The following is a 13,790-nucleotide window of genomic DNA, read 5'->3' on the forward strand; positions in this document are numbered from 1 at the left end:
ATAGACTTCTTTCCAAGGACTCTGCCTGGTCAAGAAATGTTGAAAAACTAACTTCAGAAGACCAATGTCTAACAAGAATTCAGAACTGAAACAGGTTTCTAATGGTCTTTCTTAGCATGTGTTTAGTAAATAGTTTTTGACATACGTTACAATAAATAAAAAGCTTCTGCTAAATGCCCTTGTGTGTATGAACACATTAGGAAATCAAAGCACAAAAACTTCAAACGTCTAAAAGTTTATTGCCAGAATAGCAAACTTCATCAAGACACCTTATTAAAGTACATAGAAAATGACAAGCAAAATAAACAGAAAACTTTGACCAAAGAAAAGTAGAGACTGCTGCTGTCATGCACAAATAGTCAAATTAATACCAAACCGAACAGGTACATTTAAGAGGATATGGGGTCTACAATCCGAGGAGACTCATACCAAAATGCTTGGGTCGGGGGCCGGGGGTTCTTTTTTTGGTGGGGGGAGGAGGCCAAGGTAGGATAATTTTCTCCTAATACAGAAAAAGGAAATATTTAGCTGAGAAACAGAATGCGGACTACAACATCAATGGTCAATTTAATTTTTATCTCCGAGAATAGAAATCTGTATTATAGGCCAAAAGAAGTTCAAGAAGAAGCAATCAAAAATCTAAACAGAGAAGTGATTCAATTTGTGCTATCCTTACAACTGATTACCACGTCGTACACACAACACCAGATGAAGTACATTCTCGAGGAGGGGGCTAAGATCAAAAGCCAAAACAGCCTTTACTATTTGATTCCAACCATGGCTACATTTTCTTAAGCACGGAAAGTTCTATCACTATCCCCAAGCGCTGGGCTTTCTTTTTCTATTATTTAGTAAAGCGAAAATTCATAGCAATGAAAGCCAAGGTAGAGCAACCACGTCCCACCGGCTCCTAGTGCCCGATAGAGCTACTGCTAAAGGAGTAGGAGTAAGAGTAGGAAGAATTCCCTGTGGCATCAAAGCTTCCCCGCCGGGACCCACTGCGGGAGCCGGAGCGCGAGCCGGAGCGGGAGCCAGAACGGGAGCCTGAGCGGGAGCCTGGGGCGGAGGACACGTTATACGGGCTGGGCAAGCCCTTGGACGAAACAGAGGCGGCCTCCAGGAGGCGCAGGCCGGTGATGTCTTCCACCATGGAGCGGTTTATGGCATCCTTGTAGGATATTTTCAGCTTGGTTTTGGGGCAGGTCAGGATCTTGGCATAGCTGCTGGTGTCTTGCAGCCTCTGAGCCGCCCGGCCGTCGATGAACCCCTTTCTGATGGCTTCTTCCGTGCTGATCCTCCCGTGCACTTCAGGGTCAACGAGGCCTCCCGTGAGGTACTGGAACTCCAGGAAGCGCTGGCCCGCCTCGTAGGGGAGCCATTTTTCTTTCACTGCCTCTGCTGCTGACATCTTCTTCTTTCCCTTCACTCCCTCGAAGCCGATGAAGGCTTTCTGAGCAGGCTTCAGCCTGGTGGCCATATCCTGGTCGATCAGGCCCTGGGAGGCCGCATCCTGAAGGGACAGCCTCTGGCCGGTGGTCGGGTGGATGATGCCGCCTGTGCAGGCCTGAGCCTCCAGAAGCCTCTGCCCAGTGATGCTGTCAACGATGCCTCGCTCGATCCCTTCGGTGATGGAGATCTTCTCCAGGTTTTCCGTGTCGAAGATGGCTGCGATGGGGCTCGACTCCTCCAGGGGGTCAGACAGGGAACTGCTCCTGATGGTTAAATTCCTGATGCTGGATATGGTGGAAATCTTATTCACGGACTCGTGTCGGGAGCTGCTGAAAACGTCATCGCTGACGCTACCTCCCTCGGCACTGCTGCCGCCAACCCCATTTTTCAAGGAGATCATGTCAGCAAACTGAGTGAGGCTGAGGCTGCCGGATCGGTACTGGTCAAAGAACTTCCTGTCGATGAGGCCCTTGTCGATCGTATCTTGAATATCATACTGACTGCCTGTCTTCCTGTCTACCAGGACTACCCGGGTGGAGCCGTCCGACCCAGTGATGGTTATTTCTTCCCACTCACACTCCTGCTCACACAGTTCTTTGAAGGTTTCGTAATCTATGAGGCCCTTCTTATAGGCCTCCTGGACAGACATCTCCTTGTTGGTTTCTGGGTCAACTATGACCACTCTGCGCTTCCTGAGGGTATTCTTTTGTGATGTCTGCACCTGTTTCTTCTTCTCCTTCAGGGGCAGAAGACAGAGCCCCGTTTCCTCGTCCTTAATGCACCTTTCTTTCAGCTGCAGATAGGTAAGATTTTCTTCGGTGTTTGGGTCAAAGAATCCTTTTGTATCGTCGCTTGGATCGGAGAGAATCTCACTGAGCTCCTCATTGAAGTAGCCCCTCTTGTACGCTATGTCAACCGGCAGACGGTGGCTCTCCTTCGGGTCGATGATCCCGCCGGTTGCGATCTGTGCTTCCAGCAAGCGAATACCGTGGCCCTTTTCGATGAGTTCCTTGTTCATGGCCTGGAACAAGGAGATGATGTTTCCTGTTTCGGGGTCGTTGTACCCGGTGACAGCACGTTCCGCAGACAGGAGCTTCTCTTTGAACTCAATACCCAGCAGACCTCTTTTGTAGGCTTCTTCCACCGGTAACCTCAAGTTTCTAACAGGATCCACTATGAAGCCAGTAGCTGCCTGGGCTTCCAGCAGCTCCAGAGCAGTGCCGGGTCGGACCAAGCCAATTTTCATGGCCTCATAAATGCCAAGCTTCTGTTTCGTGGTCTCATTGTAGATGCCTGCTATGCAGCTCGAACCCTGAAGGAAGTCCTTAATTCTCTCGCCAACCTCATCGTAAGAAATCTGACCGGATTCCAGTTCGTTGACAGTGGATGGTCTCAATATGCCAGAATCCACCAGCTCAGAGACGGTCACAGGCTGTCTGATTCCCTGGAAGGACATACTTCTCTTCTGTACCGACAGCAGGAGCAGGCCGGTGTGCGGTTCGATCCTGCACCGTTCCCTCAGCTGCATGTAACTGACCTTCTTCTTGGTGACCGGATCCACAAAGTTCTTCTGACTATCTCGGGGATCATTCAGGGACCGATACAGATCTCTGTCAATCAGCCCACGAGCCAAGGCTACGTCTTTCGGCAAAAAGACACTGTTCACGGGGTCCACCACCCCCCCTGAAGCAATCTGGGCTTCCAGTAAACGCATTCCGGTTTCTCTATCGATCAGATTTTTCTTGATGGCTTCTGACACAGACACTGTCTTGCCTGAAAATGGGTCATCAAAGCCAGTGATGGCTTTCTCTGCCGTGTATATCTGCTGGCGGTCATCAAAGTCGATGAGGTCCCGGGCTATCGCGCTGTCGACGGTCAGCTTTTCGTTCCGATGGGGATCAATGATCCCGCCGGTAGCTGCCTGGGCCTCCAGGAGCATGACTGTGGATTCTGGGGTGATCAGTTTCTTCCTCTTGGCCTCTACCAAAGAGTACTTCTCCTTCGGGGAGGCAGAAGCCCCCGCAATAGCACCTGCTCCCCGGAGGAAAGGCTGGATCTCGGAGGCCACTTCCTCCACTGACTTCTTCCCCTTCAGCAGTTTGTCCAGGGTCGTCTTGTCAATCAGCTGGCACTCGTAAAGCTGCATCGCCGTCACCTTCTTCCTCAGTCCGTCAAACACCAGCTTTGAGGAGTCCACGGACCACTCGTACTCAGTCTGGGTCTCCCGGTGGGACCCATACGGGCGCTGTTTGAGTCTGTCGATTTCCTTCTGAAGCCGGCAGCGTTCTGTCTCCATCTGCGACTGCGTCTCCCGACTGGAATCCTCCAGCTTCCGCCGACATCTCTCCTCGATCCTCTTGATCTCCGCCTGGAGCCTCTCGATCTCACTCCGAAGGCTGTTCTTCTCTCTCTCGCTCTTTTCTCTTTCTGACTCAATCTTCCTGATAGCCTCTTCCTTGCGGGAATACTGCGTTTTCCACTGGTTCAGGTCATTCTGGATTTGCTGTTTCTCACACTCCAGGCGCTGTTTCACCCGGCTTTCTGCCTCGAGGGCCACTTTGGCGCGATTCAGCTCATCCTCCAGCCTCTGCAGCCTGGTCTTGTCTTGCTCCAGAACTTTGATCTTCACCAGAAGGCTCTCTCTCTCCTGCACCACCTGAGTGCACTGATTCTTTGATTCCTGAATCCTATTAGAAGCCTAGAAGGTGAAAAGAAAGAAACAGGAAAAAATGATTTGATCATATCATAGGACTACCATCACTTAACCTTTTTCTACATTAAAAAATAAAGTGTATTTACATATTTGCCCTTTCTCTGTTTTCCTCGGATATACTGTTATTTTGTTATCTTACAAGTTCATGGAAAAAAATTCTGTACATGTATGTTGCCACTCTGATAAATGGCTTCTATACTTACTGTATTTTCCCACAGAAGGAAATGGGAGCAACTGCAGACCTGTCTCATTCTTAATAGTAATTATGGTTTGAACAAATAAGGGGAGTTTTGTTCCAGGTTATCACACCCGCTATACCTACATCTCACCTGCTACAGCTATACTAATATGTTTAATAAAACAATACAAATCTATGGACATATATACACACACCCCACACCCAGCCCCACACAAATATTTTCTACCTAAGTCAAACAGTTGTTAGAAGTTAAAGAAGCTGAATGTTTTAATTAGGGGTTAGAAGAAGAAAAGTCAAACAGAAAGAAACACAGGAGGGCCATGATCAAGAGAGAACAGGATAAGGCATGCAGCAAAACCATGCAGGTGAGAATTAAAAAATGACTTAAAAATTGCATAGAAAACCCCTTTAATGGGACTTTTCTTTAGCAAAATTTTAATTACGAATATAGTCACAGCTCCCAAAGAGCCAGGTGAAAGGTCTAAAAGCAGAGCCAGGCCTGGGTCACACACAGAGGGACACTTGATGCAGTGACAGAAAAGCCAGGCAAACAGCGCTGAAATCAGTCCACAGCAGCAGACAGCCAGTGGCAGACAGCAACCAAAAGAAAAGTGAGACATTCTGCAAGCAGCCACCCCAGCAGCAAGAGCACAGCTGAGATCAGAGGACTGCGGAGTGCATCATTCAAGACACAGTGGAGCTGCGATCAAATATTTGTGAATACCTCTAAAGCCTGCTTTTGGAATCTCTCAATTTCCTGTCTCAAATTTTCCCTCTCTCTCTGTAAATCATTAATCAGGCCCTGCAGCTCCAGGGTCCGGCTGTTGCTGATCTGCAGCTGGCTCCTGAGCTCCGAGATGGTAGCGTTCTTGCCGCTGTCGGCCTCGCTATGGCCCCGCCGGACGTCGTCGTACTCCAGGCGCAGGTTCCGCAGCTCCTCCTCCAGCATCAGGTGCTCCTTGGTCAGGTTCTCGGTCAGGGACTGCAGCCTCTCGATTTCTATCTTGCTCTCGTTCAGGCTCCTGCTCTTGTCCTCTATGGCCTTCTGGAAGTGCTCATTCCGCACGTGAGCCTGCTTGACGTTGTCCTGCTCCTGGAGCAGCTGCCGCCGCAGGGCCTCAACCTCAGAGGCCAGCCTCCTCAGCTCGTCCTGGGTCCTCTGCTTCTCCCGCAGGTGGCCTTCCAGCACGTCCCTCTGCTGCCGCAGGTCATCCTCACTCTTCTTCTTGCCAATGGACGCCTGCTCCAGCTGCTGGGTCAGGCTGGTGATTTTCACCGCCTGCTCCTTCAGAGTCCTCCGCAGGCCCTCTAGCTCCTCCTCCAGCCTCTTCCTCTTGGAGGAGTCCTCGGAGGCTGCCCTCTTCAGCCGCATCAGCTCCTCCTCCGCCTTATGCTTCTGCAGCTGCAGCTCCTTCAGGGAGCTCTGGAAGCGGGCGATGTCCTGGTCCTTGACGGTCCTCTCCTGGGACAGCCGCTCGTAGTCGATCCTCAGGCGCGACAGCTCTTGCTCCTGAACCTTCAGTTTGCTAATTGTCTCCGTGGCACTGCTGTTGGCTTTCTGCAGCTCGTGCTGGGCCCGCTGCAGTTTCGCATTTTCCTCCTCCAGGCACCTGCGCTCCTTTGTTTCTGTCTCTATCAGCTGCTTTAACCTGTCTATCTCCTTGTTCTTGTCCTGGATCGTCTTGGCGGCATCGTCCAGAGACTGCTTGTACCTCATGCTCTCTTCCGTCCGCATCTGCGTGACCTGCCGCAGCTCGATCTCCAGCTGCTGCTTCCGCTGAGCCATCTCTGAGCCCGTGGCCTTTTGCTGCTGGACATTCTCCTCGACCCTCCGGAGGCTCTCCGTGGTCTGGGCCAGAGAGCTCTTCAGCCTCTTGACCTCCTCCGAGAGGCTCCGGTTTTCTCTGGTGAGGTTGTCCACCTGGGCGCGGTAGCCGCTGGTGTCCTCTTCCTTCTGCAGGGTGAGCTGGTGGATGGTCGTCTTGGTGATGTTGATCTCCGTCTCGAACTGGTTCTTTAAGCTAATGATCTCCTCATCATAACTGCTCCTTACCTTAGCCAGTTCGTTCTCATACTCCCAGCGGCGCTTGGCCTCCTCCTGAAACTCAGCTTTGAGTCTTTCGATCTCTTTGTTTTTGTCCTGGATGGTCTTGGCAGCCTCCTCCAGGGACTGCTTGTGCCTGGCGTTGTCCTCGGAGCGCTGCTGGATGAGCTGCTTCAGCTCCACCTCCAGCTGCTGCTTCTTCTGCTGTATCTCGGAGCCGCAGGCTTTCTGCTGCAGGGCATCCTCTTCCGCCCGCCTCCGCTGCTCAGTGGTCTGCAGAATGCTGTCATTGAGCCGGACGATCTCCTCCTTCAGGTCGCGATTCTCCCTGGAGAGTCGGTCGAGCTGGTTTCGGAGGTTTTTGGAATCATCCTCTTTCTGCGTGGTTATCTCCTTGATGGTGGTCTTCGTGATGTTAATCTCTGTTTCATACTTGTTCCTTAAATTACTCATCTCCTCATTATAGTGGTTTCTTACCTTTGCCAGCTCATTCTCATATTCTCTCTTCCGGGCGCCCTCCTCCTGCAGCAGGACCCTCAACCTCTCTATCTCGTACTCCTTCTCCTTGATGGCTTTCTCAGACTCCAGTTTCTGCCAGCCCAGGCTCTCCTTCTCGCTCTGCCTCGCTTTCTGCAGCTGGTCATAGTCGCTCTTCTGCTGGTCAAACCTGTCTTCCACGGCCTTCCTCCTCCTCTTCTCATCCTCAATCTCGTACGTCAGCCGGGTGATCTTTTCATTGAGCTCTTTGATTTGGCCGTAGCACTTGTCTAGGTTTTGCTTGGCTGACTTTCCATCCAGCTCAGCCTGTCGCTTCAGCTCCTCCAGGCTCACGAGCTTGGCTTTGAACTGGGAACACTCTGCCTGGTACTTCTGTAGGTTCTGATCCAGGTATTTGTTCTTATTGCAGTTTTCAGAGTTGGCATCTCGGGCCAGCCTGAGCTCCTCTTCCAGAACTTCGATCTTGGTATTTTTCAGCTGTGGAAGTGAAATCAGAAAGCATGTTGAATGAGGGGCCTTGAGATGATCATACTCAGCGAAGTTAAGTCAGACACAAAGACAAATATCATAGGAGATGACTTATATGTGGAATCTAAAAAAATGACACAAATGAACTTATCTATAAAACAGAAACAGACTCACAGACACAGAAAACAAACTTATAGTTACTGAAGGGGAAAGGTGGGGGACGGAAAGATTAGGAGTTTGGGATTAACAGATACACATGACTATATATAAAACAGAAAAATAACAAGGTCCTACTGCAAAGCACAGGGAACTATATTCACTACCTTGTAATAACCTATAATGAAAGAGAATATACAACTGAATCACTATGCTGTATACCAGAAACTAACAAAACATTGTAAATCAACGATATTTCAATTTTTTAAATAAATATGTTGGAAAAAAAAAATGCCTCACATCATAAGAAGCAGTACTCTCTCCCCATAAGACCAATGTGCTTTCTCATTTCTTGTTACACACCTGCACACACACATGCACACACACACCACACACATAAGTACACATATAAAGAGTGATACAAGACAAAGGCTACCAGATAAAAATTCAAGAGATCTCTACTCCAGTCATAATTCTTCCATCAACTGCTTATATCATGTCAGTAAGTGATGTATCACCTCTGAGTTATCAGCTTTCTTAAATGAGGTGATTTCTTCTGAAACCAAAAGCTTATGATTTCATAAATTATGTTTCTTTTATTTCAAAGTTATTAGTTTCCATATGGACTCAAATCAAGTATTAGAAATGAGGAGTGAATTAAACAATCACTCGACGTGCAGAATTCAAATCCCGCTAATATAGGGTGTTCTCCATGATTTAACACAAAGAAATAAAGCAAATTCCTTGACCAAACATTAAATGAAATTACTGGATTTGGGGGGTAAGGTAAAGTAGCTGTAGTTTTGCAAATGCTATCTAAGCTCATTCAGAGCAGGGTAGCAGAGAAGAGAACTGACCCCTGACTTCTGAACAAACTATATTGTACTAACTGTTTGGAGGAAATACAGTTGTACCAGTGGGTATGTCCAAATCCATGTTATAATGAGGCAGTAATAATAAAGTTCTATCCTATTTTCTTTTTGGATCCTCCAAGGAGATAAAGTAAATTACCTTCAGATCTTCCAAACTCTTCAGCATCTCACTTAAGAATCTGTAATAATCTCCAGACCTTGTGAGAAGTTCTATGTACCGAGCATGCATATCTGCAGCCTTGGAGAAAAGGAGAGAAAGGAAAAATAAAAGCTGTTGCATTTAAAAAAAGTCCTATTAGGAAAATGAATACATGTATGTATATGTATGACTGAAACATTATGCTGTACCCCAGAAATTGATACATTGTAACTGACTATACTTCAATTAAAAAAATTAAATTTTAAAACATCCTATGCCAGTTGACCAATTTTGTTTTCTAAAACCATCAAATGATGACCTTATAATTTAAGGAGTGAATTCTCTTTCGTTCATGTGGGCTGATTCCCAAACCCAGATGTACCACTAAACAAAGGGCTGAAAACACTGCACTCCATTCTCATCACTCCAGGGTGTTCCCCCTAAACCACTGAACAGATGATGGTCTCTGATACCTTTGAGAAGTTGTCTTTTTGAAATCTACCAGGTATTTTCCACTTTTTAGAAGTCTCCCTCACTAAACCCAGAATTTAAGCCCAGTTTCTGCAAAGTCTCGAACATATAAACAACAGACCCAGACTTCTCAGTGATCATTTCCTAAAATGCATCTTAAACTGATGACTCACACTAGAGAAAGCAGAATGTATTAAACCTTTCTGAGTGGCTACCCTGTAACAAGAGATGAATTCAGAGAGTGTAGGGAGGACACGAAGGGAACGGGCAGAGAGAAGATGTGGAGGGGCAGACTCTAAGAGATATGAAATGAGATCTGTACCTCTTGCAGAATCACCCCAGAAGGAGACTGAACCATGGTCCTCTTGATAGGTATGTTCAGCAGCGTTTCCAGTCCCGAGGTATATGATGCCAGCTGCAGTTCATAATCCTGCAGAATAATGAAGTTTGAGAAAAACATGCTTAACGGGCTTCAAAGGAATCACTAACAGCTACAAATTCCACAGTTTTAAATCACCAAGTTGCATTTCTAATGACCAACGCCAAAGGCTATCACATGCTCCTAATGTGCAAGCAGCTAACATCACATTATTGAACCAGGCAGCACATCTTTATATGCTAAATGGGGATTTTTGGACACACCAGTTTCAAGAATGAAGACCAGCCCATTCCTGGAGATACTGCCTATGCAAAATGAATTCAAGCTGATAGATAACAAGCGTTTACGGTTTGTTCAGGAGAGAATATACAAAAGCCATAATCGCTGTCCCCAAGAAATCTATAACCTTTGAAGTCAATCAGAAAATAATGCAGTTAATCACATTCTTTTTTTAAATATGAAACACTTCATGAATTTGCACGTCATCTTTGCATAAGGGCCATGCCAACCTTCTCTGCAGCATTCCCGCTTTAGTATACGTGCTGCCGAAATAAACACAGTGAATAATATTCTCTGTGAAAAACCGACATCCTCTGTGAAACCAACATACCTTAATGGAATTCGCACACAGTTCGGCAATTTTTTGTACTTCCTCTGATTTGTCTCGTTTGCCACTTATTTCATTGTGCAAGTTCTTTACAAAAAAGAAAATATTTACAAATGTTAAAGTGCGCACCTATTTTAAAATAAATGTTATTTTACTCTTTAAACCACTGTTACTTGGTCTTTTCCCTCAGTTTATTACTACATGTTCCGACCCGTATTCTCACAGCGAAACCTTAAAAGATGAGCATGTTTCCTATTCAGAAAAGAGAAGGAAGATCTTCAACTTCTTATTATCTAAGAGGTTACTGTCTGGTCAGCACTCTTTTCTGGTCCTATCACTTCAATTTACAAAGATACTTTACTATGATGTTACATTATTCTACATTCATAAGCACATTTCTTTGTAAACATCTCCATTGCTTTTCCTCTGGGCACGATTTAAGCATTCACAAAAGGGACTAGTAATTATTAAATATTTATTATTTCAAACCTGGGTACTGCTATGAAAACACAACCAGAGGAAAATACATCTTATGCCCAATGAAATCTAATGCAGTGGTAAATTAGCTCATACCTTCTGCTCATTCAAAAATCGCATGACCGTGTTGGAATCTCCAAATTTCATGGATTCTAAGGAATCCTGGCGGCGTTTGGCATCGTAGAGCCACTTGCAGAAAGCCTGATAGTTATCACGGTAATTCCTCAGTTGCTTGATTTGTTTCTCCAGGTCCCACAGTCTGGGGAAAACAGATACAATAAAATCATTAAAGCATGGCTACTGCTCCTCAAAACATTTAACACAGATTTACCCGATGACCCAGCGAGTCCACCCAGGAGAACTGAAAACAGACATCCACACAGTAAGTTCTACATGAACGTTCATAGCAGCATTTTTCACGAGAGCCCAAAACGGGGAACAACCCCAATATCCATCAATTGATGAGAGAATAAACAAAATGTGTTACAGCCAGACAACGGAGTATCCCTCAGTCGTAAAAAGAAATGAAGTACTGGCACGTGCTACACCCTGGATGAACCTTGAAGCCATTATGTTCAGCGAAAAAAAGCAATCACCAAGGACACATATCAGATGTTTCCGTTTAGATGAAATGTCCGAATAGGCAAATCTACAGAGACAGCAAGCAGAATGGTGGCCGTTTGGGGCTGGAGGGTTGAGAGGGGATGGGGAGTGACCGCCAGTGGGTATGGGGTTTCTTTTTTAGGGTGAGAAAAAATATTCTAAGCTTAAAGATTGTGGTGATGGTTACACAGTCTGAATACACTACACAACACTGAACTGTACACCTTCAGTGGGTGTACTGTGCGGCATGTGAATTACATATCAATGATCTGTAACTCAAGAAGCACTCCTGGTAAAATAAACTACAAGCAGGATTCAGGATATTTGCTTAAACCTCGCTTTGCAGGAAGGCATTTCTTTTGTGTAAGATGTACAAGCATCTACTCCTGAATTTATGGGGCATGAAGGAGCTTGATCAATGGCTTCCACTGTTTCCCTAAGAAACTGGATGGCACTTGGCATCGAGCTTGGCTATTGGGAGGTTCCCTGTCCCATTCCCAACAGAGCTGCCTCCGGTACAGCGAGGCCACGAAGAAAGCGCCGAGGCTGCATAACTTACACACACAACCAAACCACTGGCTTTTACGGTGATCACTTCAAGTGACATGATGTGGGGAACAACCAAACGGGAAGGAAGCGTGGAAGGAGGTTGGCACACCTGAAGTCTATCTGCTTATCAATTCTTTGCCAGCGATCGGTCAGCTGGGTGACCTTCTCGCTGAACTTGCCCAGGTCCAGGTCGTAGAGCGGGTACTGCTGGGAAGTCTGGGAGTGGATCTGCTGGGCTTTCTGCAGCTCTGTCTTCATGGTGGCCAGCAATGACTTCTTCAAGTTCAAGTCACTTTTAATTTTCTGTCACAAGAGGGAAAAAAAAAAAAAAAGAGTACAAACCAATTTCATCTCCTGCCGGACACTACACTGCAAGGAAAATGTATTTACTGACGTCATTCCCCAGTATTTGTGCCAGCGATCTTGCTCCTGGTGCCACCCCGTTAAAAAAAAGTATGCAAACTGTCAATTAGTTTGGGAAATGCTAAATATGACACCCCATTCCTGAAAAATTATAAAATGTATTAACCATTCCATTCCTGAAAAATCACAAAATATACTAACACAGTAAAGCTTCTGAAAAGTACAACAGTAACCAGCTTAACTATGTTTAACTGGAATTCCCCAGACTACTCTCCCCACAGATGACTTTCCCATGTGGCTCCTGCCAACACGCCCTGGACAACAGTGCACCAGAGATAACGGCTGATGTCAACCATGTGTGGCCGACGAAATCCAGTCATCCTTGAATCTCATGAAAGCTTAGGGAAGCTTTATAACTGGGGACTGAGTAGTCCTGTATTATTTCCCATAAGCGGGGCCACTGTGCCAGCCCTTCACATCACCTTCAGGCCACAGCGGTACGCTTCCACCTTATCCAGATCCAGGCAAACAGTTTCCTCTTCGGTGAGTCTGGCTTCGTACACCTTTAACATGTCTTCTGTTTGGAGAATGGCCTGCAGGAGTGCCCGGACTGTGCACAAGCTGTGAGGAGCAAGAGGTGAACAAAACGGACGGGGACATAATCAGACTTTGGACATTTGGCTCTGGCCACTATTAATAAAAGAGAACTGTATTAAAGTGGAGAAATATTTATTTTGCTTATTTTATAAACAGCAGAGCAATTCATTTTTTCCCTCGCTATCATGATTCTGACTACCATGTTGCATTAACATTAAAATCTGAGCTCTGGCCTTTAGAGGATGCTTTAGGTGTAAGGGACATTTGATGTCAGAACAGGGGGATGAGGACACTGGACGCGAGGACCCTCTTTCAAAAGCACAGAATGTGACTGAGCCTCGAGCGAAAAGAGAAATGGAAAGTAAGCAGCCCCGAAAACAAATCAAAAATGAAGCTGCAGACAAGCCAAACGTCTGAGGTGAGCGTCAGCCGTGTTTACCTATTTAAATAGCCGTCTGTCACGCCATTGATGTTTTCCAGTTTCTGAAACAATCCAAATACCTCATTCTGTAAATAGCAGTATTTCTCCGAGCCTCTGAAGTTAGCTAGCATGTCCTTCAGCTGGTTGAGAACTTCAGCAATTGCCTGGGCATCAGCCTGCACACTCTGTGCAAAAAAAAGCAGGAGAACACTTTGGATTTAGCTGTGTGCTTCTCACCGTCGCCTGCGTTCTCAAAAAGCCCACAAAATTTTTTTGAGTTTTAAAAATTTATTTATTTTTCTTTTTTGGATTAAAAAAAGCCTACAAAATGTCAAAGATTCAAGCAAGAGTTGCCCTTCCGTGCGCTTCAGCAGGGAGGCCTTACCAGCACTGGATAAACGTGACCCACTTGCTTAGGACACATGCCTTGGACCGCCCAACGCAGTGCCCAGGCCTGGCTGTGTGGAAAAGAGCTGAACATTGAAATATCTGGGGTGCCGTCCCAGCTCTGCACATGGCCTGGAGTTCTCACATCCCCCACCCCAGCCTCCCACCCAATCTCTCCATGTCAGTTTCCTGTCTATAAGTAAAGATCATTCTACCTGTCTAGCCCGTATCATAGGTTGCTTCAGGCAGAAGCCGAATTAATGTGTGGTTAAAAACTTGACACTGCAGAAAAGGCAGATACTGCAGCCTGAGCCAACAACTCACACACTAACAGCAAAGATGGTTTGATCTCTGGCCCAGGTAACCTTCTATAAATTTGGAAGCAGGGGAAACAAAAA

The 13,790-nt window shown here is 46.4% G+C and overlaps 1 protein-coding gene and 1 non-coding gene across 3 annotated transcripts in view; both read right to left on the reverse strand.

Annotated features, from left to right (window-relative positions):
• Nucleotides 1-219: 219 nt before the first annotated feature.
• DSP (desmoplakin) overlaps nt 220-13,790 on the reverse strand; it is a 41,205-nt gene continuing 27,634 nt past the window's right edge. The window contains exons 16-24 of one of the 2 annotated variants that reach the window (XM_072945705.1): nt 13,024-13,190; nt 12,470-12,608; nt 11,734-11,927; nt 10,569-10,731; nt 9,999-10,082; nt 9,332-9,439; nt 8,539-8,637; nt 6,883-7,380; nt 220-4,147 (exon numbers count right to left, since the gene is read on the reverse strand). In XM_072945705.1, the coding sequence (XP_072801806.1) occupies nt 911-4,147; nt 6,883-7,380; nt 8,539-8,637; nt 9,332-9,439; nt 9,999-10,082; nt 10,569-10,731; nt 11,734-11,927; nt 12,470-12,608; nt 13,024-13,190 (4,689 nt within the window). In that variant the 3' untranslated portion in view covers nt 220-910. Of the gene's footprint in view, nt 4,148-5,085; nt 7,381-8,538; nt 8,638-9,331; nt 9,440-9,998; nt 10,083-10,568; nt 10,732-11,733; nt 11,928-12,469; nt 12,609-13,023; nt 13,191-13,790 lie in introns of both variants that reach the window. The other variant, XM_072945704.1, reaches the window with a different exon arrangement.
• On the reverse strand, nt 9,840-9,946 carry LOC116284513 (U6 spliceosomal RNA). Its single transcript, XR_004194301.1, has one exon. It is a non-coding gene; the product is annotated as a U6 spliceosomal RNA (small nuclear RNA).

This window comes from Vicugna pacos, chromosome 20, assembly GCF_048564905.1.
Source record: "Vicugna pacos chromosome 20, VicPac4, whole genome shotgun sequence".
In the NCBI taxonomy this organism is placed as follows: Eukaryota; Metazoa; Chordata; class Mammalia; order Artiodactyla; family Camelidae; genus Vicugna; species Vicugna pacos.